Below are 20,112 nucleotides of genomic sequence, written 5' to 3'. Positions count from 1 at the left end.
CATTTAGAGTTTCAGTTTTATAAGATGAAAAGACTTATGATGATGGATGGTGGTGATGGTTACATGACATTATGAATATATTTATTAGCATTTTTATGTACATATAAGAATGGTTAAGACTTCTGGCCAAGATGAAGGCGTAGGTAGACACCCTTTCCCTCCTTGCACAACCAAAAGGACAACAACAAATCAATTAAAAAAAAAAAGCAGAAGTGCCAGAAAATCAAACTGTATGGAAGTTTGACAACCAAGGAGTTAAAGAAGAAACATTTGTTCAGACTGGTAGGAGGGGCAGAGATGGGCAGCTGAGGCAGAGAGGATGTGTGGCTAGGCGGCAGCTGGAGGACCAGGCAGGTGGGCAATACATGGTGGTGCACTGGGTAGCCCCACATTTCCATGTGGATAAACTAGAAAGAAGAAATGGGGAGCGAGGTGGGCCAAATAATCCAGGCTTCTAGAGTGGGGAAATAAAGCCTCAAAACCTCTGGCTGTAAAAACTTGTGGAGTTGCAGTGGCAGAAGAAACTTCCAGCCTCACAAGAAAGTTCACTGGAGAGTCCCACAGGGGCCCAGAATGTCCACAACCTCACCCAGCTGGGACTCAGCACCAGTAGGGCCCAATTTGTTTGTGGGTACTGGGAGAAGTGACTAAAAGCCTGCCCAGAGCTGAGCAACTGACATTGTTCCCTCTCTGACCTCTCCCCCACACACAGCGCCACAACACAGGGACGTGGGTTGCCCTGCCTTGGTGAATACCTAAGGCTCTGCCCCTTACTGCTGAGCAGGTGGGCTGAGAAAAAGAAATATGCCACAAATGAAAGAACAGATCAAAGCTCCAAAAACAGAGATAAGTGATGAAGAGATAGCAAACCTATCAGATGCCAAGTTCAAAACCCTGGTAATCAGGATGCTCACAGAAATTGTTGCAAAATGGAGGAAAAAGTGAAGGCTATGCAAAGTGAAATAAAGAAAAATATACAGGGAACTAACAGTGAAGGGAAGAAAACTGGGACTCAAATCAACTTTTTGGAGCAGAAGGAAGACATAAACATTCACCACAACAGAATAAAGAAACAAGCATCCCCAAAAAAATGAGTAGAGGCTTAGGAACCTCCTGGACAACTTTAAACTTTCTAACATCCGAATCATAGTGGTACTGGAAGAAGAGGAAGAGCAAGAAATGGAAAACTTATTTAAAGAGATAATGAAGGAGAACTTCTCCAATCTAGCAAAGGAAATAGACTTCTAGGAAGTCCAGGAAGCTCAGAGCATCCCAAAGAAGTTGGACCCAAGGAGGAACACACCAAGGCATATCATAATTACAATACCCAAGATTAAAGAGAAGGAGAGAATCTTAAAAGCAGCAAGAGAAATGGAGAGAGTTACCTACAAAGGAGTTCCCATAAGACTATCAGCTGATTTCTCAAAAGAAACCTTACAGGTAAGAAGGGGCTGGAAAGAAGTATTCCAAGTCCTGAAAGGCAAGGACCTACATCCAAGATTACTCTATCCACCAAAGCTATCATTTAGAGTGGAAGGGCAGATAAAGTGCTTTACCCAGATAAGGTCAAGTTAAAGAAGTTCATCCTCACCAAGCCCTTATTATATGAAATGTTAGAGGGACTTATCTTAGAAAAAGATGATCAAAACTATGAACAATAAAATGACATCAAACTGACAACTGTCAACAATTGAACGTTCAAAAACCAAACAAACAACTAGAACAGGAATGGAATCACAGAAATGGAGATAGCATGGTGGTTTATAGGTGGAAAGGGGGAGGGGAGAGTATTGGGGGAAAAGGTGCAGGGAATAAGAAGTGTAAATGATAGGCACAAAATAGACAGGGAGAGCTTAAGAATAGTATAGGACATGGAGAAACCAAAGAACTTACTTACATGTATGACTCATGGACATAAACTAAGAGGGGGAATGCTGGTGGGAGTGGGAGTGCACGGTGGAAGGGAATTAAGGGGAGAAAAAAATGGGACAACTGTAATAGTGTAATGAATGGAATATATTGAAAAAAAGAAGAACGGTTGTTAGTAAATTTTGCGATATGTGTATTGTACCACAATAAAAAAAAGTAATACATTATCATCAAGTTCATAAAAGTATAAAGAAGCAGAACAACATTTGGTTACAGTCCCATTACCTGTGCAATACTTTAATGTTTCCTTCCATTGTTTTTCTATGAATGCCGTAATTGAGATCATACTCTATATGTACAATGTTGGTTCCAGGTTTTGTTTCTTTTATAAATGGTAATTTTGATGATATAAATAATGTATATACTTTTATACAAAAAACATAAAGAAGTATATAAAAGTTGTGAAATTTTAAAAATGTATGCATATAGGATATATTGCATATTTTTCTTCCATGCAGAAATGAGTATTACCATTTTCCAGAATTTCCTGTGCATATTATGCTTATATTTATAGAAATTGATTCATATTTATGTGTTTTGTTTGTATAATAGTGTATCGGGAGCAGAGTTTTACATAAATAATCATTTGTATAATCGTTTTAAAAAGCATTTTTGAGCTAACAAAAAGTTGCAAAAATATACAGCAGATTCTTATATACCCCTTAGACAGATTTACCAGTTTTTTAACATTTTTCTGGTATAGCTTTGTTATTTTCTTTCTTTTATTTATTGATTTTAGAGAGAGAGAGAGAAACATAGATTTGTGTTCTACTTATTTATGCATTCATTGGTTGCTTCTTGTATATGTCCTGACCAGAGATTGAATCTATAACCTTGGCAGATAGGGATGATCCTCTAACCAATTGAGCTAACTGGCCAGGGCCAGCTTTATCATTTTCTGTGTGTACCTTGAGATTTATTTTTCTGAACCATTTCAAGCTTAACTAAATGGTTCTCCTTTATCCCTTAATACTTATTTTTGTACTTCCTAAGAAGAATGTTCTCTTACATAACCATGGTAGAGTTACCAAGTTTGATATTTAACTCTGATGTAATAATTTTATCTAATCTACGTGGCTGATTCATCAGTTGTCCCAATAATGTCCTATATAGCATTTCCCCCTCTAGTATAGGACCTAGTTCAAAGTCACTTAATGCATATAGTTGTTGACATCATTTTAAATGGATTGAACTGCATCTTCTGGATATTTCATTTGTCTTCTACTTGTCATTTAGTTGGTTTGCAATTTTTTGTAAGCTTTTGTCACTTAACATCATATCATAAGCATTTTCAAAGTCAATATAAGAACCATTATTGTTAAAAATAAAGAATCAAAGAACCATCATTGATAAGGTATAGTATATATTCCAACCATGAATTTGCTATAATTTACCTAAATCATCCTCTTACTTTTAGGTATTCAGGTTGATTTTTAAGAGGTACATAAATATTTTTCTATGTGCATAAATATTTTCCATATTAAAGATTATCTTAAAATATATTTACAGACATGGAAATAGTGGGTTTAAGGATTAGATTCACATTCTTTTTTTCCTTCCCAATAAGAAAGTTGGCCCTAAAATGCTGGATCATGAAGGAAAAGAAGTCCCAGGAAATCGAGGTTACAAATACTTTGGAGCAGCAAAAGATTTGCCTGGTGTTAGAGAGTTATTTGAAAAAGAACGTGAGTAATTAATATTTGAATGGGTTTTAGCTTCAGTTTTTTTTTAAACATTACACATAGGCTTTTATTTGTTATCATTAAATGTCTGAATTTTAAATAGATAACTTGGAGTGGGGGTTCATTTCTAGTAGCTTGTTCAATTTTAGTACTTGTCTTGCTTACAGGAGCTTTTCCAAAATTACTACCTTCACCATGAAGCTCCATGAATTTTCCCAGTTCAAACTTGGGCTTCTTCAGCTTTTTCACTTTTCTTCAAAAGACATCATGGAGTGGATAAATAGATTGGCAAGCTTTTCTCTGCCATTCCAGCGCTATCTGGAGTCAATTTATTGACCACTTCTTTCAAGTAATTTATCTGTACCTCTTGAGTTAAGATTTCCTTCAACTTCCAGATTTTGCAGACTGTTGATGCTGAGCCTAAGAGGTCTCCTGAACCTGATTGCTGTTTTTTAGTAAAACCAGCACAGAATAGATGAAGCAAATAACAGTCAGTAGTCTTGATGGCAATGTGAGCCTCAGTCACGGGCTACTATTTTTTGAATATGAAACACATTTTGTCATCGGTTAGGATCAATGCTATGAAGATTAAGCAGACAATTTTTGCCCTGAACACCCTCAGTAATTAGCTTGAATTTCTAAATGCAGCTTCATCATTCCCAGATTAGTTAGGCTCATTTCAAAAACATGATCCTTGAGACCATCAGGTGCAATTTTGGTTCCTTGAGTTCCTGTGACTTGTGTTTTCCTAATATTTCTTATATTGAACATAGTTGGTGTTTTCACATCATACTAGTCTTTCTTAGAACATGGAACAACCACTTTCTTCTTGGCTCCCTTTTTGCTGCTTTTTGTAAGGTGTTTGTTCTTACTGACCATCCTTCCAGAACTTCTCCTTTGCATTTACAACTTGGCTGGCACAAGAGGCCTAGCTTTTGACCTATCTTGGCTTTCAAGATGCCCTCCTTACTAAGCTTAATCATTTCTAGCTATTGATTTAAAGTGAGAGACATGCAATTCTTTCTTTCACTTGAACACTTAGAGGCCATTGTTGGGTTGTTAATTGGCCTGATTTCAGTATTTTGTCTCGAGGAATAGGGAGGCCCAAAGAGAAGGAGAGAGTCAGGGAATGGCTGGTTAGTGAAGTAGTCACAACACACATACATTTATCTGTTATTTCCACCATGTTATATGGATGGGTATAGTTTGTGGCACCCCAAAACAATTACAATAATAACATCAAAGATCAGTGATCACTATAACAAGTATAGGAATGACAAAGTTTTAATTAATACTTGGAGAATTACCAAAATGTCACAAAGACACAAAGTGAACTAATGCTATTGCAAAAGTAGCACCCGTTGCCCTGGCTGGGTGGTTCAGCTGTAAGCGTTGTCCTGTATAGCAAAAAGTTGCGAGTTCCATCTCCACTCAAGGCACATACCTAGGTTTTGGGTTTGATCCCTGCCTGGTCAGGGTGCAAATGGGAGGGATCTTTGTTTCTCTTTCTCTTCTTTCCTGCCTCTCTAAAATCAATAAACATATCCTGGGGTGAGGATTTAAAAAAAAAAAGAGTGTTATTGATAGATTTGCTTGAAGCAGAGTTGTCACAAACCTTCAATTTTTAAAAAATGCAGTATTTGCAAAGCACAATTAAGTGAAGTGCAATGAAATGTGTTATGCCTGTATTTTAATTTTGTCTTTTAGAAAAGTAGTCTAAACACTTTATAGAAAAAGTATGAAATGCAGAGAAGAATGATACTGGTATTCTCAGCACTGTTGGCATTCTATTTCCTTCCAGTCAGTTTTTCTATTTGTTTAAAATTTTAATTCTACCTTTATTAAACTGTTTATTTTTAAATTCATTATGCCAAAACTGCTTTTGCATATGTTATGAACATTGCTTAAATAGAGTTCAGAGTTTAAATATCATGTCATTCATTATAAAAGTAATGTAATTTTATACAGAGAATTTCTAAAACACCAAAAATCAGGAAAAAAAAAGCCTGCATTTTTACAACTTGTAGATGATTGTTAATGTGTCAGGGAATGTTTCCAGTGTTTTAAGAGTTGCAGTGGAGGAAGGGACTCCTAAATTTAGGTTATGTTAAATATGCTACTTTTTTTTGAATTTACATTTTTATAAATTAATTTTCATTTATTCCAGTCATAAATATTTTTAAAATAAGAAAATGTTTAAGTTAGTCTTGATGAGTATAATTTAACTAGCAATACAGTCCTTTTAATTCCCTCTCCTCCTAATCTCAGTGCCTCTGCCAGATAAAAATGTTAACTATTATTATCTATTTGGTATGTTCCCTTCCAGGCCTTTTACATGCACTTCCATGGTTATTTCTTTAGTTAAATTTCATCAGTAAAGGTGACAGGTGACTCAACTACAATTTACTTTAGGCAGGAAAGCCTAAATTTATTGGCTCACATCACTGAAAAGCCCCTAGGTCAGGGGTGTCAAACTCATTTTCACTGGGGAGGGGGTTGCACATCAGCCTCACAGTTGCCTTCAAAGGGCTGAATGTGATTTTAGGACTGTATAAATGTAACTACTCCTTAATAGTTAAGTGAGAGCTTGGCGCTGCCGCTGGGTAGAAACAAAGGTGCCAGGTCAGATAAAACAAGATGGAGGGCCAGATTCGGCCCGTGGGCCTTGTGTTTGCCACCTGTGCCCTAGGTAGTTTGCCTTTAGGGATGGCTGATTCTAGGCCACATTTCTCCATGTTGCAGCACTCTGAGCCAGTCAGGTTTCAGCCATGTATGCTGTCCTGCATGCAACCAGCATGGTGACTACCACTTATGACATCTGGACTGAGAGTGGTGAACAGGTAGAATAGAGTTGCCATTACCTACATTAGGGCGATAGATGGTGGCCTTCCAAAACACAGTGGCTCTCTCATACCTGTTGTGTTATGATATCCATTGATATGTTCCCACAGTTCTACTTAGAACTCTATTAATGGATGGGAAGGATTAAAGAATAGCATTAATGAAACCATTCCTGCTTTGGTAGACTTCTAGTTATATCCAGATTTTCATAATTATAATATTTTTGCTGATTTGATGGTTGAAGATATACTACCTTTATTTTTTATTTCTTTTACTACTGATAAAATTCATAATTCAATTACAAATTGAAAATTTTATACTCATGAATTTTTTCTTCTTCAATTATCAGCCTTTATTCTTTTTTAAGAAAGGATTTTATTTCTTTATTTTTAGAGAAGGGGGAAGGGAGGGAGAAAGAGAGGCAGAGAATCATGGATGTGTGAGAGAAATGTCCATTGGTTGCCCCTAACTGGGGACCTGGCCCACAACCAAGGCATGTGCCCTGACCAGGAATCGAACTGGTGACCTTTTAGTTTGCAGAATGATGTCCAACCCACTGAGTCACACCAGTTGGCATCAGCTTACATTCTTTGATCTATCTGCTGGGTTGTCATTTCTCTTTTGATTTTCAAGAATTACTTAAATATTCTAAGTATTTATATATTTATATATTTATATATTTTTCTTGTGTAAAAGCCTATGTAGGAAATAGTGCCAGGTATCCTCAGTCACCACACAATCAAAGCATCTTGTCAATAGCATAATACCATCTTGGCAATTGAAATACTCTATAAAATAAAAAGTTCCACAAATCAAAGGAAACTGGATACAAAAGTGATTAAAGAAAAGTACTTCAAAACATTTCCATTGGCTTTCTCAAGTTTCTGGTTTATCCTTTTGAATTTTGTACATTATCTTGTGAGGTATAAGTTGAAACAAAAACCCAGCCAAACAGAACAAGAAACAAAGGGCCTGGTGAACTATCAGGGATCTGCATGTTACAATATGAAACTTTGTATAATTGTCCAACATATAGTTCCAAGCATTTTAAAATGGTTCTTGCAGAGGATTCTCAGGTAAAAGTAAATTAACATACTCCATAGCTGAGGATGCTGAACTAAAGATACTGACACTTTCATTGGTTGCCATTTTTCAAATCTATGTACATGGCGTTATCATTCCATGACCCTCTCTTGCAGTCCCTTCTCCTGCATGCTCACATGGATACTGCCATCTGTTTCATATTTTCATGAGCACATATACTATATGCCTGTCTAACATTGTGCAGGAAGAAGATTTGAGTGTGATAATGATGGGAAATTCAGCTAAGTTGGTGCTCTTTCTTTTAGCTCTTCCTCCTCCAAGAAAAACACGTGCTGAGCTCATGAAGGCAATAGATTTTGAATACTACGGTTACCTCGATGAAGATGATGGTGTTATTGTGCCTTTGGAACAGGAATATGAGAAGAAACGTAGGTCTACAGGCATTTCATTTCATTATAGATGGCATCTGGTTTCTGTTCTTTGTTTTGAAACTGGCTTTTTAAATACTGCTTTATGTCAGAAAGGAGTTTTCTTTGTTGCTAATGGTCTTCAGAGGAAATGATCTGCTAATGACTTAATCCCCAGTAATTGTGAGGCAATTAGCATGGTGTTGGGCCAGAAGGAGCATGTTGGGAAAGCTACAGAGTGGCATCCGACCTGGTCCCTGTCCACCTGGGTTTACCATCTTGATTCCTTCCCAGACTGGCCTTTCTTGAAATCATGAAATAGTGCCCACTTAAGGAGATTTAGACCTGTTTTAAACACAGCTAATGGTTTTTCAGTGTAGAGCAGGATGGGTCTCTTTCTGAGAGCTTCCTCCATGCAAGAAATATTTTTAGACATTCTTTTGAAGCCTCATAACAACTCTGGAGAATAAGTTAGTGCTGCTCCCCATGAGGTTCATTGAGCTAGGGCTTTGGAAGCAGGTGGTAAGGGGTTGGAGCTCTGCCAGCATGGTGTACAACTGCATCTCTTTTCATGTGGGCATGTCAGGAAACTATCCAGATTGTTGAGCTGGGGAGGATCTGAGGATGTTCCCTAAAACTCTGCTTTGTAGTGACAAAGCCAAAGCAGTTGTGAGACTAGACTGCCACTCACATCTGATACTCTTAACCAGGGCAGAATGAAGGATGTCCCTTTCCTGAGGGAACATCTTGGCCTTGCCCTACAGAGTACTTAAAGCTTATTCATAGTCCAAAGTAACACCTGCTGTTCCTTGTCTTCAGTCAGAGCCAAATTGGTGGAAAAGTGGAAGGCAGAGAGAGAGGCTCGGCTGGCAAGAGGAGAAAAGGAAGAGGAGGAAGAAGAGGAGGAAGAGATTAACATCTATGCTGTTACTGAGGAGGAGGTACTGGGGGCAGTGAGGGTCTCCCTGGTGCTCACTAACTTCTGCTTTGAGCTGTGAAGCCTGGACCTTTTGGGAAGGGTTCCAGTGCAAGTCAAGTTCAGCTGCTGCTTTTTGCCTTGCTTGATGCCTCCTGGTAGGAACTACAAAGTGATCTGCTGTTGGTTTCTTCTTGGAGGCATTTGGGAGAGGCTATGCTGTGAACCGAGTCCAGCTGCCACTAGTGTTGGGCTTTGGACCCTTTGGTGGTCACTGTGATATGAGCTGAGGCCAGCCACCAGTTGTGCTAGGCTAATGGCACTTCTTTGAAGCTATGTTTCAAGTGCAGTTGGCCACCATTTATGCCAGCCTTGGAGCCACCTGATAGAAGTTACATTGCAAGTTGTTGAGACTGCTTATGCCCAGCCTGGGGGAGTTTACATAGAGGTACAAGGCATGATAAGGCCAGCTGCTGCTTGTTTGGGGTTTGTACACCTTTCAGACACAGCTGCTAGAAGAAGCTCAAGCTCAGTGATTGAGTCGGGTGGGGTGGGGTCTCAGGGAATCATCAGGGCAGGGAGAACCTTGTTAGCCAAGTTAATAGAGATCTCAGATTCAGTGCCCACCTGCTTCTGCTGGCTGGATGGGAGGAGGGCTCAACAATGGAACAGTGCTGCCTGCTAACAGTTCTGTCCCAACTCCTGTCCCACTAGCATTTGTCCTGAATCTTACCAATATAGTTTCTCCACATATGTATCTGGCACTTTCTGAGCTGCTGCCTCAGTGCTGGAGCCCAGAACAAATGAGCTTGTCAGTCCAGAGCAAATGAGATTGTGAATCTGTGTTGCCAGTAGCCCTCTGTCTCACTTGGATGCATTCTCCACTTGTTGCCACGGCCTGGCACTGGTGCCCTAGGCTGGGGATCCTGGTGTGGGGATGGGGCCCCTTGTTCCTCAGAGGGGACCTCTGCAACAGAAATACCCCTCCTAATTCTTAATTGCCATACTGTGTGAGGCCTGTTCATTTAGCATCTCTGCCCCTCCTACCAGTCTCCACATGACTTCTTCTGTATAGTTTAGTTATAGAACTTCTCTTTAGGTGGTCTTTAGGTGCTTCTCATGACAGTAATTTTGTAATTTAGTTTTCATTTTGATGTGGTCGTGGGAACGGGACAGCACAGTGTTTACCTACTCCATCATTTTTTGTTAATCATCACCTGAGGACATTTTCTCATTGCTTTTAGAGAAAGCGGAAGGGAAAGAGGGTTTAGAGTGTGGAGAAGGGAGGGAGAAAGAGAAGGAGAGAAACATTGATGTGAGAGAGAAACATCGATTGGTTGCCTTTCGTACATGCCCCAACTGGGGACCGAACCCACAACCTAGGCATGTCATTGAACCCATGACCTTTTTGAGCTATAGGATGATGCTCTAAACAAGTGACCCACATCTGCCAGGGCCCACTCTACCATTTTGTCTGGACTTTAAGTTTAATTTTTTTTTTAAGATTTCATTTATTTATTTTTAGAGAGGGAAAGGAGGGAGAAAGAGAGAGAGAGAGAAACATCAGTGTGAGGTTGCTGGGGGCCATGGCCTGCACCCCAGGCATGTGCCCTGACTGGGAATCAAACCTGTGATGCTTTAGTTCGCAGCCTGAGCTCAATCCACTGAGTTATGCCAGCCAGGGCTTAAGTTTAATTTTTAAAGAATCGGTAATATAGTCACAAGTCAAGAATCAAACAGTATATAAAGATAGTCAAGAGAGATTTTCTTTTGCAATTCTGCCCTCCATCGACCTAGTTCTCACTGCTATCACTAGTTTCTATTCTTACTTTCTTTTCTGATACAAAAGTTAGCATAATATATACAGTGTTCTGTTAATTTTTGTGCTTAATGATATCTTGGTTGTGTTTCTGTATAAGTACAGAACTTCCTCATTCCTTTCCCCCCCCTTTTAAATAGCTACAGAGTAGCATATATTATAGCACAAGCAACATTTATTTCATGGTCTTCTATTTATGGACTTTTGGTTGTTCTCTGTTTCTAGTCTGATGAAGAAGGCAGCCAGGAGAATGGAGGGGAAGATGGGCAGCAGAAGTTCATCGCTCATGTCCCTGTGCCATCACAACAAGAGGTAAGGTAGAGGCTGTGAGCTACCCTTGCAGGTGGACCTTCCCAAGTGCCAGGGACCTCACTTCTACAGAAGAGTCCATTTAGTGCTACTGTTTTTTTTTCCTTGTCTGTCCATTTGGGCAGCTCTGACTCCTGACCACATGACACTGGTCACTGTGCTTATAGCAGGGTGTGGAATCTAGAGAAGGCAGGATTTCATCTGCTTTAGAGGAAACTGATGTACATTCTGTTGTTCACATGCTTGCAGTGGGAGAAAAGGGGACCTTCACAACCGCTCTAGGTATTGAGCTGCTCACTGGCCACCCTCAGAGAGACTCCCTCTTAGCTATAGTTCGGCAGGGAAGAGAGGGCCTTACTGAAGAGTGTTGCATGAGCCCTTTACTCTTGTTATTCACAGATTGAGGAGGCACTTGTGCAGAGGAAGAAGATGGAACTCCTTCAGAAGTATGCAAGTGAGACTCTACAGGCCCAGAGTGAAGAGGCCAAAAGACTCATGGGATATTAGGGCTGAGCAAGGGCTCTCCTTGGGGTCTGGAGAAGAATCTGTTTGGAGTTCTTCAGCCCCACTGGAACTTGCATTAACTCACTGGCTCTGCTGTCCTTGGACTGCAGACTGGTAGGCTAGTGCTATGAGGCTTCCTGCTCTTTCTTACTGTTCATTTTTCTCTTACCTTTTCTTACCTCATCTGCTGATCTCAGACAAGAAGTCTGCCCCATCCTTCCCTAGCAGGCTTTCTACATGCTAGCAGTTCAGTTGTCACCTTTGTACAAATACTTTGATCCTGTATGAACCCACTTATTTTTATCTTGAGTGTGTAAAACAGGCTACTAACTGGCTACCTGTGTTTTATTCAGCTTTCTACTATCATTTGGTGGGGAGGGTGATCAGTTACTCACTACCATTAAAAAATACAGTTTTTCCTAAAAAGACATTATTTGTAACTCCTCTTGAAAAATGAAATGTGTCAGTCCTGAAATGTGCTCACATCCATAGCCAGCCAGAGCTGTACAGTTTGGGCCTGGTACAGTTCTCTATGGCCTACTCAGCCTGTCTGATTTCCTCCTGCCCAGATGGCAGGAAATTGAGTTTACTTCTGTTTTATGACTGGTTCTGTAGAGAGCTATTTTTATTAAAGCTTTTTATATGAGAGGGAATCCTCCATATCTGCAGCTTCTTGTTCTCCTGGGCTCTGTGTACTGAGATGATGGTTGCATTGGAATGTGAGGTTAGGAATCACATCAGGGGAGAGAGTCCTACAACACACAGCCCAGGTGTGGGAGGGCTGGGACTAGTTCCTGGCTCTGTCTGGGTGTGGCTCTGCCTGGGAGCTGAGCTTGGTGGGCAGAGCCATCCTTACTATGCCCCCTAGGCGGCCTATGTGAAAATACGCCTTGGATGTCCAGGAAGCACCAGTTGGATCCAAACCTGCTATCCAAGCTGAGACTTTCCTTTTCAGTGGGAAGAAATGACAACAGAGGCTGTAGCCCCTAGGGCAGTGGCAGGGGGTCTCCCCATTCTCAGAGGGGTCCTGGGGTTGTCTGGGAGTGTTTGGACCAGGAAGTTGTCCTTTGTATCAGGGTGCTATCTGGGGCTGTGTGTGAACAGGAAGTCCTGGAGCTTGAAGAAGCCCAGTACACAGCAGGGAGTTTGGTCGGGGATGGCCTGCCTGCCTGGAAGCAGCAGTCTGGAAATGGCAGAGTCATGTGTGGCTATGGGTGGCAAGTGTCAGGGGGAATGCATTCGGGCCATGGGCAGTTCTGGGGACCCTCTTGAAGGAGACCAAGAGCAGCAGGGAACTGTGCAGAGGTCTGAGCAAGTGGGTGACCTGGTTTGTTTGTGACCTACAGTCAGATGTGGAGATTGGAGGCATGAGTCAGGTCAGGCAGAGGCTGGGTGGAGTGGGAGTAGCTGCATGGGGAAGATGACAGGAGACCCGTGAGGATAAGGAGAGGGGATATAACTGGGCAGGGATACCCTGTGTCCTGGCTTCTCTGAAGGAAGTTCTGATGGTCCCCCACCCCTAGCCGAGCTCCTGGGCAAATGTAAGCAGGGTGCTGAGAGGGGTTGAGATTGGAGCTCTGGGAGTGGAGCCCTGGTGGCAAAACAGGTCAGAGCTCTGGGACCCAGCACCCAGGCCAGGCCTGGCCTGGTCCGAGAGCTGGAAGGCTCAGGAGTGAATTCAGTGGGGGCTTTGAGCAGGGATTCTCTGGATCCTTGACCTGTTTCCCTGTTTTAAAGTCCATGATTGGATCTGTGGGTTTTCCCCAGAGTCTGGGTAGTCCCTGGTGTGGGCAGAGGAAAGGAAGGGCCCTTAGGACAGCCTGGCCCACATCAGAGCCTCCGGGATGGGTATGGGGTGCCCCTCTCAGATGGACCCAGTTATAGGTATTCAGACAACAGGTATCTCTTCTCCTTGGGACAAGTGGTTGGCAAGTGTCTGGAGTGTGGCGCACCTGGGATTTCCAGGGCTCCTGGCCTTCCTCATTCAGGCAATGGAACTCAGCAGCCTTCTCAACCACCTGGGACAGAGACAAAAACAGGAGCCCCCTGTCCTGCTCCGGCCCTTCAGGTTACAAAGACCCTGCCACCCAGGATGTCACTGTAGCTTCCCTGGGTGCACACAGAACAGGAATGAGTGTCCCACATCTGAGGAAACTGAGGCCCTTGTTATAGAAGCACCTAACCCAGCATTTGCTATTTTCCCTGATAGAGATGGTATCCAACTCCAGGCCTCTTCCTGTCCTGTAGGTGCTGGCTAGTTGTCTGCCAGAGACCCCAGAAAAGATCTCTGTAGGGCTCCCACTCCAGCTGAGGAACAGTAGGGAAATCTGAGTTAGCTTGGTGGGTATGATCACTGTGGGGGATGTGGTCACCTTGGCAGAGCTCATTGCTGAGAGGTAACAGAACAAGTGTCAAGACTCTTTGACCAAACCTGTTTCACGGTTTGCATTAGCTTTGGTTCTGCACAGTTTTGAAAATGGCAACTTTCCGTATATACATTTCCATGGACTTCTCATCCCTTTTCTTACCCCATTGGTCCACCTATGAGTCTAAAACAATATTACTCTTGTTTTAAGATTTGTCATACTAGCCCCACCCAGATGTTAGACTGCCCTTTTCCCCCTGTACACTTAACCTCTTGCACTCTGGCTCCTGACTTCACATGCTCCTGCTTTGGGCAATTTATAAATAAGGAAGAGATTAAAACCTTTTTCTTTCTTCCATACCCTGGGCTACTCCAAGGCCTGCCATGGAGGAGCAAAAAGCTGGTTTTGTTGCCTGATCCACTGCTTCACCCCATCCCCATCTTACTGCTTTCTCCTAAAGCCCTAAGAGAGGATGGGCTAGGGTTCTCACCCCTGCTCACATTAATGCAGCAGGATCCCACCTGCTGTCATCAGGCCTATTCTAACTTGTAGCAGTCACTGCCTAGCTAGTGACACAGGCCCATGCCCACTGGGACACTAGAATTGGCACCCTGGACCTCAGATATTTTCACATCTCCTTTCCTGCTTTAACTGCCCTACCCCCTGCCTTCCTCTCTTGCTCCCCCAAAAAAAGAAAGAAAGAAAGAAATCATGGAGGTAATGTCTTCTGTAGAGCTGACCCTGTACTACAGAGTTCCTGCACTGGGTACTTTTTTGAGTCACCAATCCTGTGTTTCTACCTCACTAAGATGAGAGGGGAAGGCAGATGTGCTTTTATGTCTCTCTGGCTAAGGCCATGTAGGATTCTGTGAAAACCGGTGTGGGAGGAACAAATTTTTTACTACCCTCAAGATTCTTCTGGGTGGTCTAATAATCAAATAGACATGAGACAGCTTAGCAACATAAAATGACCAAATTTAATACATACATATGTATAGGAACCTTGTACACATGAGAGAGGGACCACATATGCAGGAGCAGTTCAGAGATAGAAAGGGAATATGGGTATATAAGGCATCCTGAGCTAAGGATAAAGTAAGGTGCCTTGGGAATTTCAGTGGGTCATTGTAGGATGATAAGAACAGATATTTAGTAAACAGAAGTTTACCCTTATCTACAAACAGGTCAAAAGAAGTTATGTCTGATAATCTCTTATTATGGGCAAGGCCCCTGTTTCAAGTTTTAGGTAGTTAAAGGAAGGGGCAGAAGTGTCTGAGCCTAATGCTAAAATTATTTTTTGCTCAAAGTAATTACATACCACTAAGTCACATCTTGGGGTGGATCATTCTGAACCCCCTACACTGGCAAATTTGAAGGATTGGGAAATAGGGTGAGGGGCTTCATGGCAGGGGACCAGATGATTTGGGGGCAAGAAGAGGTAAGGCAGGCCTTGAATGTGTTGGTGTTTTGGAGGGTCTGGGCTTGTCACTGAAGTGTGAACATGGGGATAGCCAGGTAAAAGCAATTCTAGCAGGCCCATTTGGTGAGAGGATATGGGGCCAACTAGAGGTTGAGAGGGGAGGAAGCCAGGGCAGTCCTCTGGTGGTGGGGGGTAGAAAAAACCAGTGAACCAGTGAGGAACACTGCTCTGGTTCTGAGGGTAGCAGTGCGGGGTGGAAAGGTACCATGGTGTTGAGAGAGGTTTAAGTAGGGGTGCTGAGAGCCAGATAACCCCATATTTTCAGTCAGCCTCAAGTGTGAGGTGGTTACCATCAACAGAAATGGAGGGCTGGTGTTCATTAGGCTCGTGTTTATGACATTTTAGATTTCTAGGAGGCGAGAGTGGAATGACTGCAGTTTTGGTCACCACCAGGTGAGCCGAGGACTGCCTGGGAGGGGGACTTCCCAGACCTCAGCCAGCAACTGCCCAGGGCCCCTAAGCCTACAACTGCTATGGCATATTGCTTTGTTGCTGCTTTTAATGATCTAATATTAAAATATTAATCAAGTACTCTTATTAAGAATACAGATATTATATTTGGTGTCTGGTCTTCTTCATGGTGTTTTTCACCTTTTTTTTCTAATTGGAACACATTATGAGCACTAGTTTGGGCACTGCCAAATAAAAAAAATGTGGATGCTATTGCTAGAGGCTATAATAATGGTGATTGTAGAAATAAAGAAAAAGGTGAGAAAATAAAAACAGAGGGAAGGAAAGGAGAGTGGGAGAAAGGAAGGAGGAGAAAGATGGCACTTGCCTCTAACCACTTGGAGTTCTAATCAACAGAACATTGGGGTTATATCACATGCTACAGATGTTACAGCCAGGATAGTGCCACCTGTGTGGCAATAGCACAAACAGTTTAAATTCACTCTGCCTACCAGCTAGTAGCTTTAAGAATATTAAATTCTTGATACATTATTTAAAAACTGAAATGTGTGTTATTTCAAACTTTGGGCATTAAGTGAGACATCACAAATATTTTGAATTGCTCTATTTTAAACAGACAATAATTCAATTTCAAATAAAAGGCCACTGTGCTATTCAGGACTTTACTACTAAAAGAGAGAAAATGTAGGTTTGTTTGTTTTTTAACAGTTTTACTGAGGTATAATTTGCATACCATAAACTTCACTTATTATAAATATACAATATAAGGATTCTGATAAATGTCCTGAATCATATAACACTCATGACAGTCCAGTTTTAGAATGTTTCCATCACCCCACAAATACAAGTGGTGGCTGGTCTTTCTGGTAAAATCCATGCCAAGACCAAATTGCACCAAGCCATCCCAAACTAATTCCACGCAAGGCCAATGTAAAGGCCAGTTTCCTCCTTCCTTACCTCATGACTCCAGTTGGTGACAGCCTTGGCTCATTCTGGCTCCTGGACTCATTTTTCCCTTCCCTCTGTTCACCTTGTACTTTGGATAGCCACCCTGAGCTTGAGGCAGATGTTTTCTGGATTCTGGGTTTTGACATGCCCCACCTTTCCAGAGCCAACACCATCATCCATCCCATCTTCTACTCCTTTCATTCACATGGAGGCTGTTTCCTGCTGCTCCAGCTGTCTGCTCCTATGTGACATACTGAAGGTGAATTGCTTTTCCCAGAATTGCTTTTCCATGGCACTTTGGGGTTACCTGTCTAGTACTGTTGAATATTTCCCATAGCAGTGGGATTCAAATTCTTCCAGAACAAATAACCCTTCCACCTTTACCAGGCGTGGGTCTAGCTTTGCTTCCTCCTCCAGTCTCTTCCCCACTTGGCCAGTACAGCTGGTGAGAGTACAGGTCCTGGTAGACTTGCTTTCTATGGTCTCCTTAAGCTACAAGGAGGCCCTCTTCCCTTTTCTACTGGGGAGGGTATGGATTCTTGTCTACTTTGTTCACTGATATATTCCAAGACCCTAGAACAATACCTGATCCATTGTTTGATTAGTGCCCCTAGTAGGCATTAATCAAACAATGAATTAAATAGAATTGGAGTGCTGTAGCCCTCTTGTAAGGGTGCTGTATAAAGAGGGCAGGAGTGATCTTGGGAAATAGGTTCTATTTGATTTATTTTAAGCTTATTATAGGTGTTTGAATATTTTTCTGAGGCTCCCTGGCTCACTGAGCCATCTTGGGAACTGATCATCCCTACAGAACTGCTCACAAGCCTCCCTTATTCCTCTGCTCAGGCCAGTCTTTGATGCTTTTCATCTGGGTTAGTTCCCCCAACTGGACCCACAATACCACTGAGCCAGCCTATTCTGAGACATTTGGGTAGCTGCTTCAACTGCTAGGCTCCCTTTTGGGGTTGTGATCTCCCAACTCCTTTTTTTGGCTTAGCCTTCTACCAAATGGAGCCCCTTAAATTCTCCTCTCCACAGAGTCCTGGGAGGTCATGTTGAGCTACAGCTTTCAGGTGCTTCTCCACAAAGATTCCTGCCTTCTCCCCAGTTTTGTAGCCAGCTTAATTTTTGGCCTCACTATAGACTTCCTTTTTCCTTGTGTGCCACCAGGCCTTTCCTTTTTTTAGTGTGAGAAAATGTCATCTGTCACATCCTGTTAGAGGGATTCTCCATCGTTGGCCCTGTTATGTGAGCACTAAGGTGACACTGCTCTGGTCGTCCCCTTCTCCAATGATCCACTCTAGACGAGGACATTCTGGGTCCAAGTACTGGGTTAACAAGCCTCTAGGCCTGCAGGCCCAGAGACCCCACCATTCCCACAAGCCTGCTTCTGACTGGGTCTGGAAGAGCAGCAGGTAGGTGAGCACAGGCAGGCTGGCCATGCCTGGAGAAGGGGGAGGCGGCACAGGAGGCACTGGACAGCACCTGGGGTCCGGGCTGGAGAGCTGCTTAGTTGAAGAAGGGTCTGAAGTGGGCTGTGGTTTTGGGGCAATGCAGAGGGCGGGATAAATAAGTGGAAGGGGCGAGGCGAGTGCTGCGGGTGGTGCTGAGAGAGAATAGGAATGTGGGCGGTACTAAGCCGTGTGCGGAGGGCGGAGTCAAGTTGTGGGCGGTGCTGAGGGTGGAATTGGGCGGGGGAGATGCTGTGGGCGGGACTTGCTGCCGACCCGATGGTTGGACTGGTCTGGCGCGGAATTGAAGGCCCCTGGCGAGCGTCGCGGGGGGCTGGACGTGGGGAGTCAGGGCGGAGCCCAGGCAGCGGGATTCGGGGTGGTTGAGGAGGAGCGGAGGACCTGCTGGGATTGGGCGGAGGCCGGCGATCGGTGGCGCTGCAGCTTCAGGTGTTCCGGAGGCTCCACGTCGCCTGGCGCCTGCGGCTTCCGAGAGCTTAGGTGGTTCTCAGCGTCTGGAGCCGGCCTGCGGTTCCCGCGAGGACATGGCTGGGCCGGGTCCGGGAGACCCAGACGAGCATTACGATTTCCTGTTCAAACTGGTGCTAGTGGGCGATGCGAGCGTGGGCAAGACGTGCGTGGTGCAGCGCTTCAAGACCGGAGCTTTCTCGGAGCGCCAGAGCAGCACCATCGGCGTCGACTTTACCATGAAGACGCTGGAGATCCAGGGCAAGCGAGTCAAGGTGGGAGGCCCGGCCTGGGGACACCGGGCCGGGGTGGCCTGCTCTCTTTGGACACTGCGAAGCCCAGGCTCCGACGTGCACTAGGGGCGGCCAGGGCCCCTGGAAGGTTTTCGCTCAGCGGGGGCGGGGATTGTCTTTTTCCCTCGGTAGCTGGAGTCCAGGATTATTCTGAGGTGTTTGGCAGACCCCTTTTGCTTTCCATTACCCTTCCTCCTGTCGGAGCAGGCCTGGGCCTTGGGATCTGAGCCAGGTTCAGTCTGCAAAGCGCCGGTCTTGAGTGTGTGTGTGTGTATGTTTGTGTGGGCGCTTTGGAGGTGGTCAGGAGGAGGCTGTGCCCTCTCGAGCTGATACCCTTTACTTTGCTCCCAAATGAGTGGAAGGCAGCCGAGCGCCTCAGAGTGCCGGAGATAGAGGGACGCCTCGCTGGCCAGACCTTTCCTCAAGCTCGGCCCTCAGGTGGGGAACTCAGCCAGAGAACCACCCGCCCCGCGCCTAGGAGGGATCAGGAAGTAGTTGCTTTTAGGACCGGAGGGCCCAAACTTTTCGCCAGAATTTCCGGTCTTGGCTACGCCCCTCTGCAGTGGTTTTGTGGACCTGGTGGCGGAACTTTTCTAAGGCCAGCACTGGGTCCCCTCCCCCAGCTGGAATTTGTTATAGAAACTGAAAATTTCACAGATACCGGAAGGTAGGGGAGAGAATCGATCTTTTGGCAACGGCTCCGAATAGAAACAGCAGGATGTAGTTGCCACAGTGTTCTGGCAATGGTTTGATAAATAGTATTTGTGATTAATGAATCAGAATTTTTTAACCTGCGTGTGAGCCTTAACAGAGACCAACGCCAGCACACGGCATTGGTCTTTCTTCAGTAACTTTACTTCACTGTACAGAAATCCTTTTCGTTCGTTCATGGTTTTGAGTTCATGATCTCCAGAGCAACTCTTAAGAGCACTGGGCAGGGGCAGTACAAGGCAAGCGTTGTCTCTGTGTTTTCAAGAAGTTGAGCCCTGATGCTGTGAGGCTTTGCCACCTTGGTCAGCTGTAGCCTGCTCATAGTTACCTTTGGCCAGGATACTTAGCTCTTTGTTCCTGCATAAGTTGGATAATTTCTGTGTTGCCTCCTGCCCCTTCATGGACAAAAAGTAAGCCAATGGTCTTTACATGACCACAGTGCATCTAGAGTAGATGAGATGGTAGAAGCACAAACTACCTGGCTGAAGGTTTTTGTTTTTGTTTTTAAATAGTTTTTTCGATTTCTGTGTGTT

At 43.7% G+C, this 20,112-nt stretch overlaps 3 protein-coding genes and 1 pseudogene across 4 annotated transcripts in view; 3 read left to right on the top strand and 1 right to left on the bottom strand.

Moving 5' to 3' along the window:
• Window positions 1-12,119, top strand: part of ISY1 (ISY1 splicing factor homolog) — a 38,337-nt gene extending 26,218 nt beyond the window's left edge. The window contains exons 7-11 of the mRNA XM_045850001.1: window positions 3,497-3,614; window positions 7,802-7,924; window positions 8,723-8,844; window positions 10,864-10,950; window positions 11,347-12,119. Of these exons, the coding sequence (XP_045705957.1) occupies window positions 3,497-3,614; window positions 7,802-7,924; window positions 8,723-8,844; window positions 10,864-10,950; window positions 11,347-11,454 (558 nt within the window). The 3' untranslated portion in view covers window positions 11,455-12,119. The remainder of the gene's footprint in view (window positions 1-3,496; window positions 3,615-7,801; window positions 7,925-8,722; window positions 8,845-10,863; window positions 10,951-11,346) is intronic.
• Window positions 7,101-7,601, bottom strand: LOC123826025 (annotated as a pseudogene).
• A 6,257-nt stretch (window positions 12,120-18,376) lies between the features above and the next one.
• The window catches only part of RAB43 (RAB43, member RAS oncogene family), a 39,322-nt gene continuing 37,586 nt past the window's right edge, over window positions 18,377-20,112 (top strand). The window contains exon 1 of the mRNA XM_045850002.1: window positions 18,377-18,850. Coding sequence (XP_045705958.1) covers window positions 18,653-18,850 — 198 coding nt within the window. The 5' untranslated portion in view covers window positions 18,377-18,652. The remainder of the gene's footprint in view (window positions 18,851-20,112) is intronic.
• Window positions 18,718-20,112, top strand: part of GP9 (glycoprotein IX platelet) — a 58,772-nt gene continuing 57,377 nt past the window's right edge. The window contains exon 1 of one of the 2 annotated variants that reach the window (XM_045850004.1): window positions 18,718-18,850. The gene's annotated coding sequence lies outside the window, so the exon portion shown is untranslated. The remainder of the gene's footprint in view (window positions 18,851-20,112) is intronic. The other variant, XM_045850003.1, reaches the window with a different exon arrangement.

Source organism: Phyllostomus hastatus, unplaced genomic scaffold, assembly GCF_019186645.2.
Source record: "Phyllostomus hastatus isolate PE091 unplaced genomic scaffold, TTU_PhHast_1.1 phas_contig_80, whole genome shotgun sequence".
NCBI classification, from domain to species: domain Eukaryota; kingdom Metazoa; phylum Chordata; class Mammalia; order Chiroptera; family Phyllostomidae; genus Phyllostomus; species Phyllostomus hastatus.
The sequence above is the reverse complement of the archived record's forward strand: the minus strand, read 5'-3'. Positions and strand labels throughout refer to the sequence as shown.